The sequence below is a fragment of the Triturus cristatus genome, chromosome 10 (assembly GCF_964204655.1).
Source record: "Triturus cristatus chromosome 10, aTriCri1.1, whole genome shotgun sequence".
NCBI lineage: Eukaryota > Metazoa > Chordata > Amphibia > Caudata > Salamandridae > Triturus > Triturus cristatus.
The window spans coordinates 863,687,227-863,712,602 of NC_140593.1; the positions used below are offsets into that span (position 1 = coordinate 863,687,227).

Consider the following 25,376-nt stretch of genomic DNA (forward strand, 5'->3'; position numbering starts at 1 on the left):
TTCACACATGTTATAGTTAGCTGGACATTTCACTCGTGAAAAACCATTGAAATTCCCCCGTTATAGTTAGTGCAGGCAACTATAACTCACGCGACCGCAATCCTCTACTGATGACGTCAGATATTACATCACTGTATTTAGACACCTATTTACCCATGTCTTCTTCCATTAATCTTTAGCTATACATATATTACAAATATTTTTTTTTCAGAAAGACACACATGTCATCAGTGATGTAATATCTGACGTCATCAGCAGAGGATTGCGGTCGCGTGAGTTATAGTTGCCTGCACTAACTATAATGGGGGAATTTCAATGGTTTTTCACGAGTGAAATGTCCAGCTAACTATAACATGTATGAAACCTATGGTTTTTTAAGTGAATTTGCAAGGTTTTTTAAATGCTAATTCCTAACTATAACGTGTGTGAAACTTATGGTTTTTTAAGTGAATTTGTACGGTTTTTTAAATGCTAAGTTATGTATTTATTAATAGTTTTATTTTTTCAGGTTTCTCACCGTGCGTGCACCGTACGTGCACGGTGCGCTTCGCACACCGTGCGCGCGCTGTGGGCGCTTGGTGCGCTTCGCGCACCAAGCGCCCACGATACGTTATTCGTGCCGTGCGCGTACGGTGTGCGCACCACGCGATTTTTCACAAAAAAAAATATTTTTTTTTTACCCTTGGGGGTCCTTCAGTGACCCCCTGACAAAAGGCTAGGGCGTCAGGACCTGTCCATGCTGCCCCTTCTCACGTTTTCCCCCTTTGTTTTTCATTGCCTCAGACTGCGAGAGACAAAATGGCGACCGACACTTCCTGATTTCGACCGATTCGAATGTTTACTGACATCTAACAACCAATCAGAATTGCGCTCGCGCACGTCACCGTGCGCGTACGGTATGCTTACCGTACGCGCACGGTGCAAGCTTATAGATATATATATGCTTTTAACTGCAATTTTCTCAGGAATTAATGAACAGATTTACACCAGACCTGCAAAAGGCACATCCCTGAACTGAGGACTACCTCTCTGCCAAATTTCAAGTAATTCTGTTCAGCCGTTCGGGCTGTAGCTTGGACTAAAGGTCCTATGGAAAAATGCATGGGGAAAACGCTTTTTGGAACCCCCCCTTTTTCTCAGCCCCCGCTTGACGAATCCCCCCGAGAATTCGAGGGAAGGAGCGGAGCGGAGCGCCCCACCTGTTTTGAAAATTTTGCGAGGATTCGTCAATCGGCTCCAAAGTTATTCCAAATAGAATGTTGCGGATTTCCTATGGAAACACGATCCTAACTATAACTATCTACTGGCGACCGCCAGCAGATAATATATATATATATATATATATATATATTGCAAATGTTCCTCCGCTGCTTCTTCCCAGACGGCTCTCCCGAAGGATGGACACAGACCCGATTTTTGTGCAAAGTTTCCTTTATTCCATAGTCGCCATTACGCGTTTCGGCTCAGCAGAGCCTTGATCACATGACAGTGGCCTATTGGAGGTAACTCCCTTTTAAAGTGCAAATGCAAGTGAATACATGACCACGTGACAAGCATGACGTTTTAGTTTTAGAATGGACATAGAAAAAAGCTTGTCTTTATACGCATTACTTTAAACTTGTGTGATATCTAAATGATATTCAAACATTAAAACTTCACATGCTTTTTTACCAACAAAGGTGCAAATTTGATGTCCTATTCATTATTTTCATTTGTACTGGGTCATATTAGTCCAATAGTTGCATCTCGGTACAATACCATGATTTAGTTTATAATGTCCCTTGTTTGCCAGTGCTTGTTTAGGCATAAAACCGGGTTGTAGATATATCTGTTTTAAAATAACTCGCAATTACATAAATAGTGGTACATGAATTAAAAACAGAATCAATAAAAACATATGACAATTGTTTCTGTAAAAGTGCAATATCTAAAGTGCAATATATGTGCAAATGTAGCCTAAATAGATAAATAAATAAAATGAATCATGTTTCAGTAATATATGGGACCAAACTTCATTTCCGAATTTTTTATATATAGATAGTGTATTATGTTTTCAGTTTCATTATGCTGTATTCAGAAATGGTTCGTCACATTTATATGGCGGGAATCAGAGCATGTCTTAAGTTTTTTACAGTCTCATTTAGGATAGAGATACCAACCAAATGGTGTGTACTTGTGAAATACCTATACCTATATTTTGGTAATAATTACATTTATTGAACCTGCAGTCGTTTTAAATTATGGTCACATCTTATTATACAAATCCTCTGTCTGTAGCTGCTGATGGATTGAGACCATGATCATCTGTCCGATACAGCATTATTAATTCATGGTAAGCTGAACGCACCTGTAAAGTGCCTACGCATTAGTGCAAAATAGTGTGTGCAAAATATGCTAACTGATAGATAAAAGGTAATCTGGCCTAAAAACTATATCTATCAACTTATCTACATAATTTCTCACATAGATAGGTGCCACTAACCACTATTATGTTATAACTAAAGTTAATATAATAAAACTTTAATTTACATAAAAGCCATAAAATTATATAAAAATACCTTATAAAATATTAAAATATCGTATTTTTAAATTAAGACATAAGATGATCTGTTAATAAAAAGATAAATGACCAATAATAAAAAGACTTAAAAATGAAACCGTAATGTAATAGGTATTTTAGGCGATCAGGCTGCATCTAATATATTTCTACTGTCTGCAAGTATGTTATTTTAGGTCAGACAGGTATACATATCCTCCGTGGCATTGAGACCTGCAGGGTGCTTAGTGTCCAGTTGTAGGATGTACCGTGTTTCAAGTTTTCTTAATTTATTCTCACGGTCACCCCCTCTCCTGCTTGGTGGAATTGAATCTATGACAAAATATTTCAGGAAATGATTGTCAGATTTATGAAATTCCCTGAAATGGCGTGCGACGGGGTACGTGTTATCCTGATTGGCGATAGCTCTTAGATGCTGGAGGATACGTTTAAAGACAGGTAATTTTGTGCTGCCTATGTACCGTAAGTTGCATGGGCATGAGAGGACATAAACAGCATATTCTGTCTTGCATGTTAAGAATTTAGAGACAGTGTGATTGTAATCGCTGAAAGGGGTTTTATATGTGCTGGTGTTAACTCCCTGAATGCATGCCTTGCACGTTTTACATCTAAAGAACCCTTTGACCGATTGTATCCAGCTACTGTTGTTGATCACTTCAGGACTTGTGTGGACTAGTTTGTCCCTCATTGAGGGTGCTTTACTGTAAGTGATGGACACCCTCTGCGGGAGCAGGGGTCCTATTACTGGGTCACTTAGTGCCAACGGCCAATTTTGCTGAATAATTCGATATAGACTTTTGTGTTGTTGACTATATTGAATAATCAGTCGGAATTCCTTTTTAGAGTTTGTACTGTCTGTGATGTTTTGTGTCATGTCATCAGGATAGGATATCTTCGATTTATCCACTGTTTTATCACTGATTTTTTTATCCTTAATTGCTTCCTCCCTGCTGTAGGCCATAGATTTTTTAATCGCATTGTCAATAACACTGTTTTTGTACCCACGTTGCAAGAAGCGATTCTTGCTTTCATCTTGTGCTACCCTGAGGTCCTGATCATTACTGCATATGCGCCTTATGCGAAGCATTTCCCCGTAGGGGATGCTGTTGATAAGGTGCTTGGGATGTGCACTGGATGCATGAAGGGTAGAATTACCCGCTGTCTTTTTTCTATACAATCGAGTTTCAATTTTGTTCTTACTGATGTAGACTTGGGTATCTAGAAATTCAATCTGAGATCGACTGACTGTGGCGGTGAAGTGCAGGTTCATGTTGTTAACATTGATATTCTGAATGAATTCATTTGCTTGTTGTGATGTACCATGCCACACTATAAACAAATCATCAATGTATCTAAGCCAAATTTTGACATTATACATGAAAATATCACTATATTCCTGTCTGAGGACCAGCTCTTCCCATCTGCCCATGTGCAGACAAGCGTAGCTTGGTGAAAAGCTGGCCCCCATAGCGACTCCTCTGGTTTGCTGGTATAGCTGGCTATTAAACATAAAGGTGTTATTGTGCAGACAGAAGTCAATCATTTCCGTGAGCATTTTGCTGTGTTCTTGATGTTGTGTGGATCTCTGTGCTAGATAATATTGTATAGCTGTTAACCCGTCCATATGCTCAATGCTGGTGTATAGAGAGGTTACATCTAAAGCCATCAGTAAGTAATCCTCTTTCCATTCAAAGTTTGATATTTTTCTAAGAAAGTCACTAGTGTCCTTTACATAGGAAGGCAGACTCTGTACATGCTCTTGTAAGTAATAATCTATATATCTCGCAGTGTTTTCCATAAGGCTGTTTTTAGCACTGATTATTGGTCTTCCAGGAGGCTCATTATAGTTCTTGTGAATCTTAGGAATAAAATAGATGGTAGGTATTGTGGGATTATCATGTTTTAAAAATTTGAGTTCATCATTGCTGATCAGTTTCGCATTATTCCATTTGATGAGCTTGTGGTGGAATTCTTTGTGTGTGATTTTCATATTCCCAGTAGTGATCCTTGTGTAGCAGTCACGATCATTTAGTTGTTTATATGCTTCTTTGTTATACAAGGATATTGGCCATATTACAATGTTGCCACCCTTATCGCTATTGCGGATTACAATCTCCTTGTTTTTCTGCAATTTGGAAGTTAGTAGTCGATATTGTTGATCTACTTTGTTATAATGTCTGGTTTTGGTTTGTGTCCTTTTGTGCAGTTCCTTTAATTGTGTAATTGCTGCTTCGTGGAAAATATCGATGGAATCACGAATCATTATTGGATTGAAGGAAGACTTAGGTTTGAATGGGCTCACTTGCGGAGTTGGGTTTGTATAATTGCTTTCGTCATTTAAATCTCCCAGAACTTGTAGAAGGGGTATATCAGATTGTGTCAAAGTCGTTGCCACTTGTCCGGTCTGAGTTATAAGTGCTTGTTTGTTAGTTGCTTGATTGTATGTGTTAACCAGAAAATGCTTTTTTAATTTCAATTTCCGTACCCCTTTATATAAATCTAGTCTGGTGGCTGCGTAATCAAAATTGTTTCGTGGCGCATATGAGAGGCCAAGTCTTAGTATGTTGGTTTCTTGTTTCGTCAAAACAACGTTGGACAAATTGATGATGGTGTTTTCTACTTGCTCATCCATTATTGTTGTTTGTTCCTCCAGTATCCCCGTCCTCTCCTTCTTGTTGGTTTTTGTTCGTTTGCTGCTGGCCTTGCGCCTCTGCCGCCGTTTGTAGTTGGAGGCACTTGACTTGTTGGAGGTCTTGGACGCAGAGTTTGTCTGCGTTCTAGGCATAAAAAATTAAGTTCTTCTCCTGGAGATGGTCTGGGATTGACCCCCGCCGTTGTGGGGTTGCGCATCTCGGATTCAGATTCGCTGCTTCCCCCTGAGCTGATTTCCAATTGGGGGGTATTTGGCTTTGGATTATATTGGCCCTCGTTGCGTTTAGACATTGGTGTCGCTCTGTCTGTATTGTGAAATTTCGACCTTCTCAATGCGTCATAGCGTTTGGCAAAAGTGAAGATTTGGCCCATCTCATAATCCGTTCTGTCTCTCTGAAATTTAAATGCTTTCCTTGTTTTAATTTTTTCCTCCTCTTTTTGTAGGCGCATTGTCATTTCATTCCTAAGTTTATTTTGTTCTTCCTTGTGTTCATGTTTTTCGAGTTCCTCGTTTATTTCATCTATTTCACTTAGGAGTTTTGCTCTGTCAATGTCTGCGTACTTGATTAGAATCATAGTCAGTTTCCTCGAAGATTCAAGGTTGCATTCCGCCCATTCTTTCATTAGTTCAGGATTTGGTTCCTCGTAACTCGGTGCCATTAGTATGCGTAAGCCTCTAGGTATCCTATTCACTTCAATATATCCTTGTAGCGACTTTGATTCCCACCATTTGCTCATTTCAGATTTCATTTTTTTCTCAAGTTTTCTATACAAGTCCTTTACTGAATTGTTTGTATTTGTTTTATCCGGCAAAGGCTCCGTTACATTGCTTGTACTCGGGAGGGCGTCAGAGAACATCTCTGTTGCTGCCGCCTCCCTTGCTCTAGCCACGTCGGCCGACATTGTGGAAATTGTTCGTATTATTTAAACTCCAGTAGATGCCACGTTAATTATAACTGCGTTGACCGGAGAGTAGCACTCCTCCTCACCCCACAATACCCACTTGTGTGCCTACCTGAAATCTTCCGTAATCCCCGGGTCCTCCGACTCGGCGTTTACTGAATTTCCTAGGTTTCCCGGCTGCTTCTGGGTTGTGGGGGGTCCGACGAGCAAAATCCTTTACGGGATGTAGAAAAACTTCCAGGTTGCCCCGGAAGAGGAGTCTCACTATTGCGTCGACCTGTATCGAGGAGGGGGTTCTGTGAATGGTCGTGCGAGACAAGTAAACGACCAATTATATTGCAAATGTTCCTCCGCTGCTTCTTCCCAGACGGCTCTCCCGAAGGATGGACACAGACCCGATTTTTGTGCAAAGTTTCCTTTATTCCATAGTCGCCATTACGCGTTTCGGCTCAGCAGAGCCTTGATCACATGACAGTGGCCTATTGGAGGTAACTCCCTTTTAAAGTGCAAATGCAAGTGAATACATGACCACGTGACAAGCATGACGTTTTAGTTTTAGAATGGACATAGAAAAAAGCTTGTCTTTATACGCATTACTTTAAACTTGTGTGATATCTAAATGATATTCAAACATTAAAACTTCACATGCTTTTTTACCAACAAAGGTGCAAATTTGATGTCCTATTCATTATTTTCATTTGTACTGGGTCATATTAGTCCAATAGTTGCATCATCAAGGTTCACAGTTACCCAAAGGTGCAGGGTGCACTCCCTGTCAGCACGTTCAAATCAAGGCAAGAGGCAGACAATACCCAGCGCCCGCAGAGCCTGACGCGTTTCGGGACTCCTCCCTTCTTCTGAGGCTTCTCTGCAAACTGAACGACTGCCAACCACAAGACTCCAGTGTTTCTCCCAATTAAATTTATTTCAACAATCACTCTCAGGTGAGTAAATAGAACACTTGCATTCTGGGACCGGTAGTCTTAAATATAATACCCCAGTGGGTTTGGTGGCAGGCATCCAGTAAAAAATAAATCACAAATCACAGGTATATCTGCCGGGTTCTCTCCTGTTCAAGTTTATGCCAGATTGGTCCGCTACGCCGATTTTCACACCAGCAGCGGAACTGCATGTTTTGCGGCGGTGCATCCCCCCGGCTGGGTCAGCCGGAATAAATCAAGGTTCACAGTTACCCAAAGGTGCAGGGTGCACTCCCTGTCAGCACGTTCAAATCAAGGCAAGAGGCAGACAATACCCAGCGCCCGCAGAGCCTGACGCGTTTCGGGACTCCTCCCTTCTTCTGAGGCTTCTCTGCAAACTGAACGACTGCCAACCACAAGACTCCAGTGTTTCTCCCAATTAAATTTATTTCAACAATCACTCTCAGGTGAGTAAATAGAACACTTGCATTCTGGGACCGGTAGTCTTAAATATAATACCCCAGTGGGTTTGGTGGCAGGCATCCAGTAAAAAATAAATCACAAATCACAGGTATATCTGCCGGGTTCTCTCCTGTTCAAGTTTATGCCAGATTGGTCCGCTACGCCGATTTTCACACCGCAGCGGAACCGCATGTTTTGCGGCGGTGCATCCCCCCGGCTGGGTCAGCCGGAATAAATCAAGGTTCACAGTTACCCAAAGGTGCAGGGTGCACTCCCTGTCAGCACGTTCAAATCAAGGCAAGAGGCAGACAATACCCAGCGCCCGCAGAGCCTGACGCGTTTCGGGACTCCTCCCTTCTTCTGAGGCTTCTCTGCAAACTGAACGACTGCCAACCACAAGACTCCAGTGTTTCTCCCAATTAAATTTATTTCAACAATCACTCTCAGGTGAGTAAATAGAACACTTGCATTCTGGGACCGGTAGTCTTAAATATAATACCCCAGTGGGTTTGGTGGCAGGCATCCAGTAAAAAATAAATCACAAATCACAGGTATATCTGCCGGGTTCTCTCCTGTTCAAGTTTATGCCAGATTGGTCCGCTACGCCGATTTTCACACCAGCAGCGGAACCGCATGTTTTGCGGCGGTGCATCCCCCCGGCTGGGTCAGCCGGAATAAATCAAGGTTCACAGTTACCCAAAGGTGCAGGGTGCACTCCCTGTCAGCACGTTCAAATCAAGGCAAGAGGCAGACAATACCCAGCGCCCGCAGAGCCTGACGCGTTTCGGGACTCCTCCCTTCTTCTGAGGCTTCTCTGCAAACTGAACGACTGCCAACCACAAGACTCCAGTGTTTCTCCCAATTAAATTTATTTCAACAATCACTCTCAGGTGAGTAAATAGAACACTTGCATTCTGGGACCGGTAGTCTTAAATATAATACCCCAGTGGGTTTGGTGGCAGGCATCCAGTAAAAAATAAATCACAAATCACAGGTATATCTGCCGGGTTCTCTCCTGTTCAAGTTTATGCCAGATTGGTCCGCTACGCCGATTTTCACACCAGCAGCGGAACCGCATGTTTTGCGGCGGTGCATCCCCCCGGCTGGGTCAGCCGGAATAAATCAAGGTTCACAGTTACCCAAAGGTGCAGGGTGCACTCCCTGTCAGCACGTTCAAATCAAGGCAAGAGGCAGACAATACCCAGCGCCCGCAGAGCCTGACGCGTTTCGGGACTCCTCCCTTCTTCTGAGGCTTCTCTGCAAACTGAACGACTGCCAACCACAAGACTCCAGTGTTTCTCCCAATTAAATTTATTTCAACAATCACTCTCAGGTGAGTAAATAGAACACTTGCATTCTGGGACCGGTAGTCTTAAATATAATACCCCAGTGGGTTTGGTGGCAGGCATCCAGTAAAAAATAAATCACAAATCACAGGTATATCTGCCGGGTTCTCTCCTGTTCAAGTTTATGCCAGATTGGTCCGCTACGCCGATTTTCACACCAGCAGCGGAACCGCATGTTTTGCGGCGGTGCCTCCCCCCGGCTGGGTCAGCCGGAATAAATCAAGGTTCACAGTTACCCAAAGGTGCAGGGTGCACTCCCTGTCAGCACGTTCAAATCAAGGCAAGAGGCAGACAATACCCAGCGCCCGCAGAGCCTGACGCGTTTCGGGACTCCTCCCTTCTTCTGAGGCTTCTCTGCAAACTGAACGACTGCCAACCACAAGACTCCAGTGTTTCTCCCAATTAAATTTATTTCAACAATCACTCTCAGGTGAGTAAATAGAACACTTGCATTCTGGGACCGGTAGTCTTAAATATAATACCCCAGTGGGTTTGGTGGCAGGCATCCAGTAAAAAATAAATCACAAATCACAGGTATATCTGCCGGGTTCTCTCCTGTTCAAGTTTATGCCAGATTGGTCCGCTACGCCGATTTTCACACCAGCAGCGGAACCGCATGTTTTGCGGCGGTGCATCCCCCCGGCTGGGTCAGCCGGAATAAATCAAGGTTCACAGTTACCCAAAGGTGCAGGGTGCACTCCCTGTCAGCACGTTCAAATCAAGGCAAGAGGCAGGCAATACCCAGCGCCCGCAGAGCCTGACGCGTTTCGGGACTCCTCCCTTCTTCTGAGGCTTCTCTGCAAACTGAACGACTGCCAACCACAAGACTCCAGTGTTTCTCCCAATTAAATTTATTTCAACAATCACTCTCAGGTGAGTAAATAGAACACTTGCATTCTGGGACCGGTAGTCTTAAATATAATACCCCAGTGGGTTTGGTGGCAGGCATCCAGTAAAAAATAAATCACAAATCACAGGTATATCTGCCGGGTTCTCTCCTGTTCAAGTTTATGCCAGAATGGTCCGCTACGCCGATTTTCACACCAGCAGCGGAACTGCATGTTTTGCGGCGGTGCATCCCCCCCGGCTGGGTCAGCCGGAATAAATCAAGGTTCACAGTTACCCAAAGGTGCAGGGTGCACTCCCTGTCAGCACGTTCAAATCAAGGCAAGAGGCAGACAATACCCAGCGCCCGCAGAGCCTGACGCGTTTCGGGACTCCTCCCTTCTTCTGAGGCTTCTCTGCAAACTGAACGACTGCCAACCACAAGACTCCAGTGTTTCTCCCAATTAAATTTATTTCAACAATCACTCTCAGGTGAGTAAATAGAACACTTGCATTCTGGGACCGGTAGTCTTAAATATAATACCCCAGTGGGTTTGGTGGCAGGCATCCAGTAAAAAATAAATCACAAATCACAGGTATATCTGCCGGGTTCTCTCCTGTTCAAGTTTATGCCAGATTGGTCCGCTACGCCGATTTTCACACCAGCAGCGGAACCGCATGTTTTGCGGCGGTGCATCCCCCCGGCTGGGTCAGCCGGAATAAATCAAGGTTCACAGTTACCCAAAGGTGCAGGGTGCACTCCCTGTCAGCACGTTCAAATCAAGGCAAGAGGCAGACAATACCCAGCGCCCGCAGAGCCTGACGCGTTTCGGGACTCCTCCCTTCTTCTGAGGCTTCTCTGCAAACTGAACGACTGCCAACCACAAGACTCCAGTGTTTCTCCCAATTAAATTTATTTCAACAATCACTCTCAGGTGAGTAAATAGAACACTTGCATTCTGGGACCGGTAGTCTTAAATATAATACCCCAGTGGGTTTGGTGGCAGGCATCCAGTAAAAAATAAATCACAAATCACAGGTATATCTGCCGGGTTCTCTCCTGTTCAAGTTTATGCCAGATTGGTCCGCTACGCCGATTTTCACACCAGCAGCGGAACCGCATGTTTTGCGGCGGTGCATCCCCCCGGCTGGGTCAGCCGGAATAAATCAAGGTTCACAGTTACCCAAAGGTGCAGGGTGCACTCCCTGTCAGCACGTTCAAATCAAGGCAAGAGGCAGACAATACCCAGCGCCCGCAGAGCCTGACGCGTTTCGGGACTCCTCCCTTCTTCTGAGGCTTCTCTGCAAACTGAACGACTGCCAACCACAAGACTCCAGTGTTTCTCCCAATTAAATTTATTTCAACAATCACTCTCAGGTGAGTAAATAGAACACTTGCATTCTGGGACCGGTAGTCTTAAATATAATACCCCAGTGGGTTTGGTGGCAGGCATCCAGTAAAAAATAAATCACAAATCACAGGTATATCTGCCGGGTTCTCTCCTGTTCAAGTTTATGCCAGATTGGTCCGCTACGCCGATTTTCACACCAGCAGCGGAACCGCATGTTTTGCGGCGGTGCATCCCCCCGGCTGGGTCAGCCGGAATAAATCAAGGTTCACAGTTACCCAAAGGTGCAGGGTGCACTCCCTGTCAGCACGTTCAAATCAAGGCAAGAGGCAGACAATACCCAGCGCCCGCAGAGCCTGACGCGTTTCGGGACTCCTCCCTTCTTCTGAGGCTTCTCTGCAAACTGAACGACTGCCAACCACAAGACTCCAGTGTTTCTCCCAATTAAATTTATTTCAACAATCACTCTCAGGTGAGTAAATAGAACACTTGCATTCTGGGACCGGTAGTCTTAAATATAATACCCCAGTGGGTTTGGTGGCAGGCATCCAGTAAAAAATAAATCACAAATCACAGGTATATCTGCCGGGTTCTCTCCTGTTCAAGTTTATGCCAGATTGGTCCGCTACGCCGATTTTCACACCAGCAGCGGAACCGCATGTTTTGCGGCGGTGCATCCCCCCGGCTGGGTCAGCCGGAATAAATCAAGGTTCACAGTTACCCAAAGGTGCAGGGTGCACTCCCTGTCAGCACGTTCAAATCAAGGCAAGAGGCAGACAATACCCAGCGCCCGCAGAGCCTGACGCGTTTCGGGACTCCTCCCTTCTTCTGAGGCTTCTCTGCAAACTGAACGACTGCCAACCACAAGACTCCAGTGTTTCTCCCAATTAAATTTATTTCAACAATCACTCTCAGGTGAGTAAATAGAACACTTGCATTCTGGGACCGGTAGTCTTAAATATAATACCCCAGTGGGTTTGGTGGCAGGCATCCAGTAAAAAATAAATCACAAATCACAGGTATATCTGCCGGGTTCTCTCCTGTTCAAGTTTATGCCAGATTGGTCCGCTACGCCGATTTTCACACCAGCAGCGGAACCGCATGTTTTGCGGCGGTGCATCCCCCCGGCTGGGTCAGCCGGAATAAATCAAGGTTCACAGTTACCCAAAGGTGCAGGGTGCACTCCCTGTCAGCACGTTCAAATCAAGGCAAGAGGCAGACAATACCCAGCGCCCGCAGAGCCTGACGCGTTTCGGGACTCCTCCCTTCTTCTGAGGCTTCTCTGCAAACTGAACGACTGCCAACCACAAGACTCCAGTGTTTCTCCCAATTAAATTTATTTCAACAATCACTCTCAGGTGAGTAAATAGAACACTTGCATTCTGGGACCGGTAGTCTTAAATATAATACCCCAGTGGGTTTGGTGGCAGGCATCCAGTAAAAAATAAATCACAAATCACAGGTATATCTGCCGGGTTCTCTCCTGTTCAAGTTTATGCCAGATTGGTCCGCTACGCCGATTTTCACACCAGCAGCGGAACCGCATGTTTTGCGGCGGTGCATCCCCCCGGCTGGGTCAGCCGGAATAAATCAAGGTTCACAGTTACCCAAAGGTGCAGGGTGCACTCCCTGTCAGCACGTTCAAATCAAGGCAAGAGGCAGACAATACCCAGCGCCCGCAGAGCCTGACGCGTTTCGGGACTCCTCCCTTCTTCTGAGGCTTCTCTGCAAACTGAACGACTGCCAACCACAAGACTCCAGTGTTTCTCCCAATTAAATTTATTTCAACAATCACTCTCAGGTGAGTAAATAGAACACTTGCATTCTGGGACCGGTAGTCTTAAATATAATACCCCAGTGGGTTTGGTGGCAGGCATCCAGTAAAAAATAAATCACAAATCACAGGTATATCTGCCGGGTTCTCTCCTGTTCAAGTTTATGCCAGATTGGTCCGCTACGCCGATTTTCACACCAGCAGCGGAACCGCATGTTTTGCGGCGGTGCCTCCCCCCGGCTGGGTCAGCCGGAATAAATCAAGGTTCACAGTTACCCAAAGGTGCAGGGTGCACTCCCTGTCAGCACGTTCAAATCAAGGCAAGAGGCAGACAATACCCAGCGCCCGCAGAGCCTGACGCGTTTCGGGACTCCTCCCTTCTTCTGAGGCTTCTCTGCAAACTGAACGACTGCCAACCACAAGACTCCAGTGTTTCTCCCAATTAAATTTATTTCAACAATCACTCTCAGGTGAGTAAATAGAACACTTGCATTCTGGGACCGGTAGTCTTAAATATAATACCCCAGTGGGTTTGGTGGCAGGCATCCAGTAAAAAATAAATCACAAATCACAGGTATATCTGCCGGGTTCTCTCCTGTTCAAGTTTATGCCAGATTGGTCCGCTACGCCGATTTTCACACCAGCAGCGGAACCGCATGTTTTGCGGCGGTGCATCCCCCCGGCTGGGTCAGCCGGAATAAATCAAGGTTCACAGTTACCCAAAGGTGCAGGGTGCACTCCCTGTCAGCACGTTCAAATCAAGGCAAGAGGCAGACAATACCCAGCGCCCGCAGAGCCTGACGCGTTTCGGGACTCCTCCCTTCTTCTGAGGCTTCTCTGCAAACTGAACGACTGCCAACCACAAGACTCCAGTGTTTCTCCCAATTAAATTTATTTCAACAATCACTCTCAGGTGAGTAAATAGAACACTTGCATTCTGGGACCGGTAGTCTTAAATATAATACCCCAGTGGGTTTGGTGGCAGGCATCCAGTAAAAAATAAATCACAAATCACAGGTATATCTGCCGGGTTCTCTCCTGTTCAAGTTTATGCCAGATTGGTCCGCTACGCCGATTTTCACACCAGCAGCGGAACCGCATGTTTTGCGGCGGTGCATCCCCCCGGCTGGGTCAGCCGGAATAAATCAAGGTTCACAGTTACCCAAAGGTGCAGGGTGCACTCCCTGTCAGCACGTTCAAATCAAGGCAAGAGGCAGGCAATACCCAGCGCCCGCAGAGCCTGACGCGTTTCGGGACTCCTCCCTTCTTCTGAGGCTTCTCTGCAAACTGAACGACTGCCAACCACAAGACTCCAGTGTTTCTCCCAATTAAATTTATTTCAACAATCACTCTCAGGTGAGTAAATAGAACACTTGCATTCTGGGACCGGTAGTCTTAAATATAATACCCCAGTGGGTTTGGTGGCAGGCATCCAGTAAAAAATAAATCACAAATCACAGGTATATCTGCCGGGTTCTCTCCTGTTCAAGTTTATGCCAGAATGGTCCGCTACGCCGATTTTCACACCAGCAGCGGAACTGCATGTTTTGCGGCGGTGCATCCCCCCCGGCTGGGTCAGCCGGAATAAATCAAGGTTCACAGTTACCCAAAGGTGCAGGGTGCACTCCCTGTCAGCACGTTCAAATCAAGGCAAGAGGCAGACAATACCCAGCGCCCGCAGAGCCTGACGCGTTTCGGGACTCCTCCCTTCTTCTGAGGCTTCTCTGCAAACTGAACGACTGCCAACCACAAGACTCCAGTGTTTCTCCCAATTAAATTTATTTCAACAATCACTCTCAGGTGAGTAAATAGAACACTTGCATTCTGGGACCGGTAGTCTTAAATATAATACCCCAGTGGGTTTGGTGGCAGGCATCCAGTAAAAAATAAATCACAAATCACAGGTATATCTGCCGGGTTCTCTCCTGTTCAAGTTTATGCCAGATTGGTCCGCTACGCCGATTTTCACACCAGCAGCGGAACCGCATGTTTTGCGGCGGTGCATCCCCCCGGCTGGGTCAGCCGGAATAAATCAAGGTTCACAGTTACCCAAAGGTGCAGGGTGCACTCCCTGTCAGCACGTTCAAATCAAGGCAAGAGGCAGACAATACCCAGCGCCCGCAGAGCCTGACGCGTTTCGGGACTCCTCCCTTCTTCTGAGGCTTCTCTGCAAACTGAACGACTGCCAACCACAAGACTCCAGTGTTTCTCCCAATTAAATTTATTTCAACAATCACTCTCAGGTGAGTAAATAGAACACTTGCATTCTGGGACCGGTAGTCTTAAATATAATACCCCAGTGGGTTTGGTGGCAGGCATCCAGTAAAAAATAAATCACAAATCACAGGTATATCTGCCGGGTTCTCTCCTGTTCAAGTTTATGCCAGATTGGTCCGCTACGCCGATTTTCACACCAGCAGCGGAACCGCATGTTTTGCGGCGGTGCATCCCCCCGGCTGGGTCAGCCGGAATAAATCAAGGTTCACAGTTACCCAAAGGTGCAGGGTGCACTCCCTGTCAGCACGTTCAAATCAAGGCAAGAGGCAGACAATACCCAGCGCCCGCAGAGCCTGACGCGTTTCGGGACTCCTCCCTTCTTCTGAGGCTTCTCTGCAAACTGAACGACTGCCAACCACAAGACTCCAGTGTTTCTCCCAATTAAATTTATTTCAACAATCACTCTCAGGTGAGTAAATAGAACACTTGCATTCTTGGACCGGTAGTCTTAAATATAATACCCCAGTGGGTTTGGTGGCAGGCATCCAGTAAAAAATAAATCACAAATCACAGGTATATCTGCCGGGTTCTCTCCTGTTCAAGTTTATGCCAGATTGGTCCGCTACGCCGATTTTCACACCAGCAGCGGAACCGCATGTTTTGCGGCGGTGCATCCCCCCGGCTGGGTCAGCCGGAATAAATCAAGGTTCACAGTTACCCAAAGGTGCAGGGTGCACTCCCTGTCAGCACGTTCAAATCAAGGCAAGAGGCAGACAATACCCAGCGCCCGCAGAGCCTGACGCGTTTCGGGACTCCTCCCTTCTTCTGAGGCTTCTCTGCAAACTGAACGACTGCCAACCACAAGACTCCAGTGTTTCTCCCAATTAAATTTATTTCAACAATCACTCTCAGGTGAGTAAATAGAACACTTGCATTCTGGGACCGGTAGTCTTAAATATAATACCCCAGTGGGTTTGGTGGCAGGCATCCAGTAAAAAATAAATCACAAATCACAGGTATATCTGCCGGGTTCTCTCCTGTTCAAGTTTATGCCAGATTGGTCCGCTACGCCGATTTTCACACCAGCAGCGGAACCGCATGTTTTGCGGCGGTGCCTCCCCCCGGCTGGGTCAGCCGGAATAAATCAAGGTTCACAGTTACCCAAAGGTGCAGGGTGCACTCCCTGTCAGCACGTTCAAATCAAGGCAAGAGGCAGACAATACCCAGCGCCCGCAGAGCCTGACGCGTTTCGGGACTCCTCCCTTCTTCTGAGGCTTCTCTGCAAACTGAACGACTGCCAACCACAAGACTCCAGTGTTTCTCCCAATTAAATTTATTTCAACAATCACTCTCAGGTGAGTAAATAGAACACTTGCATTCTGGGACCGGTAGTCTTAAATATAATACCCCAGTGGGTTTGGTGGCAGGCATCCAGTAAAAAATAAATCACAAATCACAGGTATATCTGCCGGGTTCTCTCCTGTTCAAGTTTATGCCAGATTGGTCCGCTACGCCGATTTTCACACCAGCAGCGGAACCGCATGTTTTGCGGCGGTGCATCCCCCCGGCTGGGTCAGCCGGAATAAATCAAGGTTCACAGTTACCCAAAGGTGCAGGGTGCACTCCCTGTCAGCACGTTCAAATCAAGGCAAGAGGCAGGCAATACCCAGCGCCCGCAGAGCCTGACGCGTTTCGGGACTCCTCCCTTCTTCTGAGGCTTCTCTGCAAACTGAACGACTGCCAACCACAAGACTCCAGTGTTTCTCCCAATTAAATTTATTTCAACAATCACTCTCAGGTGAGTAAATAGAACACTTGCATTCTGGGACCGGTAGTCTTAAATATAATACCCCAGTGGGTTTGGTGGCAGGCATCCAGTAAAAAATAAATCACAAATCACAGGTATATCTGCCGGGTTCTCTCCTGTTCAAGTTTATGCCAGATTGGTCCGCTACGCCGATTTTCACACCAGCAGCGGAACCGCATGTTTTGCGGCGGTGCATCCCCCCGGCTGGGTCAGCCGGAATAAATCAAGGTTCACAGTTACCCAAAGGTGCAGGGTGCACTCCCTGTCAGCACGTTCAAATCAAGGCAAGAGGCAGACAATACCCAGCGCCCGCAGAGCCTGACGCGTTTCGGGACTCCTCCCTTCTTCTGAGGCTTCTCTGCAAACTGAACGACTGCCAACCACAAGACTCCAGTGTTTCTCCCAATTAAATTTATTTCAACAATCACTCTCAGGTGAGTAAATAGAACACTTGCATTCTGGGACCGGTAGTCTTAAATATAATACCCCAGTGGGTTTGGTGGCAGGCATCCAGTAAAAAATAAATCACAAATCACAGGTATATCTGCCGGGTTCTCTCCTGTTCAAGTTTATGCCAGATTGGTCCGCTACGCCGATTTTCACACCAGCAGCGGAACCGCATGTTTTGAGGCGGTGCATCCCCCCGGCTGGGTCAGCCGGAATAAATCAAGGTTCACAGTTACCCAAAGGTGCAGGGTGCACTCCCTGTCAGCACGTTCAAATCAAGGCAAGAGGCAGACAATACCCAGCGCCCGCAGAGCCTGACGCGTTTCGGGACTCCTCCCTTCTTCTGAGGCTTCTCTGCAAACTGAACGACTGCCAACCACAAGACTCCAGTGTTTCTCCCAATTAAATTTATTTCAACAATCACTCTCAGGTGAGTAAATAGAACACTTGCATTCTGGGACCGGTAGTCTTAAATATAATACCCCAGTGGGTTTGGTGGCAGGCATCCAGTAAAAAATAAATCACAAATCACAGGTATATCTGCCGGGTTCTCTCCTGTTCAAGTTTATGCCAGATTGGTCCGCTACGCCGATTTTCACACCAGCAGCGGAACCGCATGTTTTGCGGCGGTGCATCCCCCCGGCTGGGTCAGCCGGAATAAATCAAGGTTCACAGTTACCCAAAGGTGCAGGGTGCACTCCCTGTCAGCACGTTCAAATCAAGGCAAGAGGCAGACAATACCCAGCGCCCGCAGAGCCTGACGCGTTTCGGGACTCCTCCCTTCTTCTGAGGCTTCTCTGCAAACTGAACGACTGCCAACCACAAGACTCCAGTGTTTTTCCCAATTAAATTTATTTCAACAATCACTCTCAGGTGAGTAAATAGAACACTTGCATTCTGGGACCGGTAGTCTTAAATATAATACCCCAGTGGGTTTGGTGGCAGGCATCCAGTAAAAAATAAATCACAAATCACAGGTATATCTGCCGGGTTCTCTCCTGTTCAAGTTTATGCCAGATTGGTCCGCTACGCCGATTTTCACACCAGCAGCGGAACCGCATGTTTTGCGGCGGTGCATCCCCCCGGCTGGGTCAGCCGGAATAAATCAAGGTTCACAGTTACCCAAAGGTGCAGGGTGCACTCCCTGTCAGCACGTTCAAATCAAGGCAAGAGGCAGACAATACCCAGCGCCCGCAGAGCCTGACGCGTTTCGGGACTCCTCCCTTCTTCTGAGGCTTCTCTGCAAACTGAACGACTGCCAACCACAAGACTCCAGTGTTTCTCCCAATTAAATTTATTTCAACAATCACTCTCAGGTGAGTAAATAGAACACTTGCATTCTGGGACCGGTAGTCTTAAATATAATACCCCAGTGGGTTTGTTGGCAGGCATATATATATATATATATAAATATATATATATACATATATATATATATACATATATGTGTACATTGCAGATGGGAAGGAGATGCAAATTGAAAATAAAACATCAAAATGGGAATAAAGAGTAAAGACGGTCGAAGGCCTACCACTCCCTATCTGCCTTCAGTTTCTCTGCCCTAGGCTGCTATTTGCCTCTACAAAATTGGTGATCGTTCCATTCAGATGTTATGTAACAGTTGTTGTTGAGTTGTTCTACTTAATGTAATCAGGAGGATCTTTCATTAATCCTCTTTTATTTTTAGGTCGATCTACGTAGCAAGCCAACAGCAGGAAGATCATGTCCACTTCAGAACAGACAGCAATTACAATGCCAGCTCTGGGGCGTCCCTTCCAATTAGGGATGCTCTATGACTGCCGCAGTGATAAACTTATTCCAGGTAAATGCATTCAAAATGTGCAAAGTGTCAATTATTCATGTATATATTGTGGAAAATTGGAAATTTCGAGTGGAGTTTCCTATTTTACTACCATTAAGCAATGTGCAATTGTAACTGGCTGACTACTGAAATGCGACTAGTCTTGGCAAGGCTGTTCTCTCGGCAGCAACTGCCGGTGTACCCACCACTCACCCGGCATAAACACCCTGCACCATTGCTCATCCTACACTCAAGACACTGGTCACCCAGTACTCATGAACTACTGCCTAACAGAAACTTCTGATTCTACACTCACACACTTCTCCCCCTGCACTCACACTGCTCAAATATCCATCACCCTATAGTCACACGCACTCGTGCTAACTGCTGACCTTGCCCTCCTGCAATCCTATACCCTGTACGCTCACATATGCTCACTTACCCTGCACTCAGGCACCGCTCTTTCATCATGCTTAGCGTTCACCACATAAAGTCATACACAGCTCAACCTGCACTCATAGATGGCTCACACACTGCTCAGCCAGCACACACACACCACAGACATTGTTCTGATGCACTTCTCAGTTTGCCCTAACGCACTGCTCACCTTGCAATCCCTTGCCACTCACCCATTGTTGAACACACTGCTGAACCTGCACTCACACACCTTTCACCCTGCACTCACAAACTGCACTTGAACTGCTCATCCCAAACACTGATGTACCTCAGGCACTGAGATACCCTACACACTCATGCACTGTTAACAGTGGACAAAGTGGGGGAAAAAAGTAGGAGAACTGTGGGCGGTGTATCAGAGGGTGGGAATAACCTGAGGATTGGGTCAGTCGGCGGAGTCAGAGGTGTGGCCAGAAAGAGCAAAACATCCCAGTTTTAGTATTTGTTTGGCATTTCACTGACCAGTTACAGCTTATTACATTATTTGATTCAACCAACCGATACACATGTTTATTTAAGGTTTAATATGAGTTATTGACATTTAAGTACTTTCACAAAGTTGGCTACGTTTTCAATCACAGAATGCCCCAAACATGCTTAAAAGTGAAATCACAAGCCATTTGTCTCCAAACCATGTAGTTTCTCTCATCAGCACTTCTCCTTTTACCACAAGAGCAGTTCAAACATGACTGGCAAAATATCCTAGTTTGCAAATGTTTTCCACATAATTATGGCTCTGCCATATTTGCCACATAATACAGTATCTGCTGCATAATCTGACGATTTTGACTAATACATTGTTTGTAGCTCAAATGGATCAAAAGTTACTAAAAAAATGTGACTTGTGTTGCTGCAAAGTGGAGGGCCCTTTGCAAAGGTTGACTGGCCACCTTGCTCACTGCTGCATTTGTATGTTACACTGGTACTAATAACACAAATCTTTTCAGAGACTGTTAGTATGTGTAAAAATGTCAAAATAATAAAGTATCAAAAAATATACCGCATTACACTGCAGCCTGTTTTTTTGCTGCATAATTTAGTCAACACTGCAGAATAATTTTGTCCTCTGTTGCTGCAAAATTCCAGTGGCCTCAAAGCAGGCAGCACATATTAAAAATGTTTGCGCATGAAGCAGCGAGACTGTTAAGTTTGCAAACTTAGTATGGTGTGCGTGCAAATCATGCTTTGCTGATTCCTGGTGAGTTGCAGCTACTAATGCTGAAACAAGGCCAATGGCGGTACCGATGGGTGAGGCGGACTGGCCTCAAGGGTCCTGTGACCTCTGTGACAGAGTCACTGTTGCTCTAGGGTGTGCTGCTTCATAGGCCTGCCTGCAAGACTGGAGGTGAACTTCAGTATGGATTGTGGTGGACAGGCCTCCAAGGTTAACCCACACTTGTCCAAGCTAGGGTCCACCTGCTATTGCTAAGACACCAGGGCTTCTAAGGTCTAGCGGGCCTTCTAAGATCTAGCATGGGAATGTGCTCCCTCAGGAGAGTGGTCCGGTGGACTGGTCATTAGGGCTGAACCTGGTTCCCCAGTACCAGATTCGGTAGCTCTGGCCATAGTGCTGCAACCTGTCCCTCACTGAACACGTTACTGTCCCACTGAGAGAAACTCACACTGATTTCAGCTCAGCTACAACCCAATTATGCCCGCTATAAACACCTGGCTGCGACTCAATTCAAATTATGCACTGAAGAAGAGTAATTTGCTGCTTAAAAAAAAGTAACAACATTTTGGAAAAAGCAAACACTCATAGGGAATGCAAGATTGGGTAATGTATGTGAAATGTAAGCAGGAAAAACAAACAACATGTCTACCTTAACGCCTTTACACTCATTATTCAGAAATCAATGAGTGCTTTTACCTGAAACATTAAGGACATGTCTAGAGGCCCAGAAGGGACCTGTTTCAATGTCCATTACTTATATCCTTACAAAACATAAGCAGTATGGTGAAAAGACCACATCCGTGACCACAGAGCTGCGATACACATTTTGTTTTCCAATCCACCCATCAGCCAGGTATTGCAGTACCTCCAGAAATGGTGGTGCGCTTCCCTACCTGGGGAAAACAATGTTGATTAAAGAAAGACGAGAAAACAAAAGTAGCGCTTCAATGACATACTCTGCAAAGTGGTGCTAATGTGTTTAAATGTGAATAAAATCAATCAGGCCACTTTGCGGCCACTCTGTCTTGCTTTGTGTCGCTATTTATTTATTTTTCATATTTTGAACCTTCTATTTCTGTCTGTCCCGAGGCTGTACTTTGGAATAGAAACATGTCAGAAAAAGACATTTCCAGCAACAAGTGTTTTTCTGTTTTTTGTATCCATTTCACAGGGGAACAAATAAACCAAAGGAAAGGAAAGGAAAGAGGGGAAGAACAGTTTCTTGAAGTCATGGTTATCAGCAAACAAAGAGGAGTGACATAGAAAGAGAGGGAAGAAGAGGAAGAAAGAGGGGGCAGCTGCCAGTGGCAGAGCAGGAGAAAAGGACACCGTCCTTGTCTTCTCAGGGCAAGAAGAAAAAGACAGAGTCCTTTTCCTTCTCTGCCCACCCGCCTGTCCCTAAACAGCCACGAATGCCAAGCCATTTCTATACGCCTTGGCTATTTCTACCGTCCTAGGATGCATTTTTAAAATAAAAAAGTTGGGGAACGGATCCTATTAAATTAAGGAAGTAGGTTGCATGCTGTGCCTACTGATCCCGCCCACTTCGACCACTGACTGATAATCCTGCTCATCCTGCAAGCAAAGACTGCTCACCCTGCAATCAGATTCAACTAGTTTGCATGACGCTGACAGAAGCATTGTAGCAGTAACATTGTAGCAATGTAGCAGGCAGCGTGGAGGTTAGCAAGCCAAATGTGGAGGAGGAAATCGGCAGAGCTGGAGCTAGGGAAACGGAATGGCTTGGAGGCGTGCGGCAGTGTGATAGGTGCCGTTGCAGAGTTGAGTCCTGGCTAGCAAATAAGCGGCCTGTTTAGATACCGGTGCGGCTTGCGCTGCGGGACTCCCCACCCTAGTCCTTTACCCCTCTTCCAGGTTCCTGTCGGCACAATGGTGGCACTCGACCTTCCGCTCTTTCCACCTAAGTGGTCAGTTAAGAAGAGAGGGTGTGGCTCGCAGCTCTCCATCTCCATTACATAACTTAGGTGTTTGTAAACATAACGGGTATTTGTAAAGCACACATTCACCTATGGGCTATCTTGGCGCTGAATAGCAGATGTTTATTGTTACCCAACTCAATGGTACTCATTGTATTGACCTCAGAAGGATGGAAGGCTGAGTAGACTCACTGAGATTTTAACCTATGACCACGAGGTTGAACACAGGCTCCTACAGTGGACACATTAGTTCAGCAAGCCACCAGACTAAGCAGGCCATCTCGGCATAAAGGTAGGACATACCGGGCTGCAATTTTATATTTGAATTTTATGCTGCTATTTGGGGGAGAGGGGCATTTTAAGTTTGAGCTATGTTGAAACTGACTCTGATTTTAAAGTAACCTTGCTCCTAAAACCGTTGAAGCATTTTTAAGGAAATCCTCTTTTATTGAGGATTTGGGCTCTCGACCGGGACATGTAGAGGCGCCATTTTGACTCCTTCACGCTCTAGTGTTCCTGCGGCCTAGATGAGGTAATTCTATAAAAATATGGCTGCTATGCGGACGTGCTAACCATCTAGGCATAAAGGTCAGAATTACTGGCTGCAATTCAATATTTGAATTTGATGCTGCTATTTTGGGCGAGACGGACCTTTTAAGTTTGAGCTGTGTAGTTACTTTTTTAACCTTGTTCCTAAAATGGTTGAAGCATTCGACCGGGACACATAGAGGTGCCATTTTGACTTGGTCACGCTCTAGTGTTCCTGCTGGCTAGATGAGTTCATCCTACTTTTTGGTCCTTTTTAGCTACTAGTGCTGATTTTCAACTCTGACAGTGTAGTGAGGCTTGTTAACCAGACCTCAGTGCCAGTGCTCCTTCCATAACACAAGATGTTATCTAATTGTGCTACAATTGGCAGAGCACTTTAGCACCCTCATAAGTCCCTAGCAAATGGTACCCCAGGTACCTAGGGTATGGGTACTAAAGATTGTCCCTGAGGGCTGCAGCACATCTTGTGCCACATACAAATTTCACACAAACTACTATTGCAGGCTGCGTGACATGGTGCAAACCATGACTGAAAACGCCCTCCTATGCATCCTGCCAAAGTCACTGCATCAAATACATATGTCACCCCTACAGCCGACCTTTGAGCCCTAAGGCAGGGTGCATTATATTTGATGTGAGGACATATCTGCATGAGCAGATATGTACCTGTGATATCTAGTTCTTTTATTAGATATTACAAGTGATCAGGAAAGCCAATTTAAAAGCATGTGGTGGTCATTGGTGAAAACAACTTCCCCATCTACATGAGGGATTCACTGGAAAAAGGGATGTTTGGGATCAAACATCTTGTATTAATGAACCCACACTGATGCTAGTGTTGGATGTATTAATACATGCACACGGAGGGCACCTTAGAGGTGCCTATGAAAACTTACCAGCCACTGGTTTGCCGACTAACTAGTTAATGCCAGCCTGCCACCAGAGACACATTTATGACCCCCAGTGGGGGATGGCCACCACTCTCAGGAGGTCAGAAAGAAAGCCTGTTTGGGTGGAGGGTGTTCACACCCCCTCTCACAGGATTACCTGCTGATTAGCATTCCAAGGCAGGGGATCTTCAAAGAAGCCACCGCCTTTGAGATCTGAGTCTAGCTTCCTTCACAGAAAAGGATGCTGACCCCCTTAGTCCAGAGCCCTTTGGCTCCTGGACAGGTGGGAAAATTAGCTAGTCAGGAAGGCGTGCCCACCCCCCCAAGATAGTACCACCCCTAGGGGGAGGTGTGGCGCAGCAACCAGAGCAGCTGACTCCAAAGCACAGGGCTCACGGTTCTATCCCCAGGCCCACGGCAGCTCAGTCTAGCACTAGTAACTCTGGGCAATAGCTTGCTTAATCTTCCCGACGGCCCCCAGTGCCTTGAGACCCTTAGGGGTGATTTGTTCGCTCTTTACAAATGCCGGGTTATTTATTAAAATACCAAGTTATGGTGGGCTACCTGAAGTGGACACAACTTTTCAGAGTTGGCAATCTTAATGATGGAAAACTTAGGGATTCTGGGACAGGGTTATGCCCACTTCCCACAGGAAGTGGTAGTATAGTGAGGGTAGTGACCACAGGGTTAAGTAGCCCATTGACTCCTATCCCTCACTCCCCTTTACACCCATACTTGAGTATTTAGGGAGCCCCTGATATTCCGATAGATCAAGAGAAGGAGTGGACAAAGAAGAGTTCTGTCATGAGAACCGAGGAGCAAAGACTGACTTGGCACCAACCCTGTCAGCCTGATTTCTGCCCCAAACAAGTTTGGAAGAAGAAGACTCTTCCTGCCACTGTGCAGTGTCCTAGAAAGCAGGATGGCTAGCAGTGCTTCCAAAATTGCCTGAAGAAACTCCCTTCGAGTAGATGACCTACTCCCCTGCAGCTGCAGGTACCAAAGACGCAAATTAATGCTTCTCATCCACTGCGTGGCTCGACACCGACGCATCACTTCGGGTGTACCTCACATCTTTATTGATGACAACACATCCCGGGTCAAGGTACTGACTGTCATGCGCTCCATCATGGTCAGCCTGAATTTTTTTCTTTGCCCGGGTCTAGTGCGACCAGATATCCCATTCAAGTGCTTATTGCTTCTAAGGGCTATTATTTCATATTGTCTTTGAAAATTCATATCTCAACTTCTACTTGTTCAATTTCTGTCGTTTTGATATTATTTAATTTATAAAATCATATTCTATTTTT

The 25,376-nt window shown here is 45.8% G+C and overlaps 1 protein-coding gene across 2 annotated transcripts in view; it reads left to right on the forward strand.

Annotated features, from left to right (window-relative positions):
• LOC146796122 (stonustoxin subunit beta-like) overlaps positions 1-25,376 on the forward strand; it is a 217,136-nt gene that overhangs the window by 38,188 nt on the left and 153,572 nt on the right. For both annotated transcript variants that reach the window (XM_085628492.1, XM_085628493.1), the window contains exon 2: positions 18,947-19,081. In XM_085628492.1, coding sequence (XP_085484618.1) covers positions 18,982-19,081 — 100 coding nt within the window. In that variant the 5' untranslated portion in view covers positions 18,947-18,981. The remainder of the gene's footprint in view (positions 1-18,946; positions 19,082-25,376) is intronic.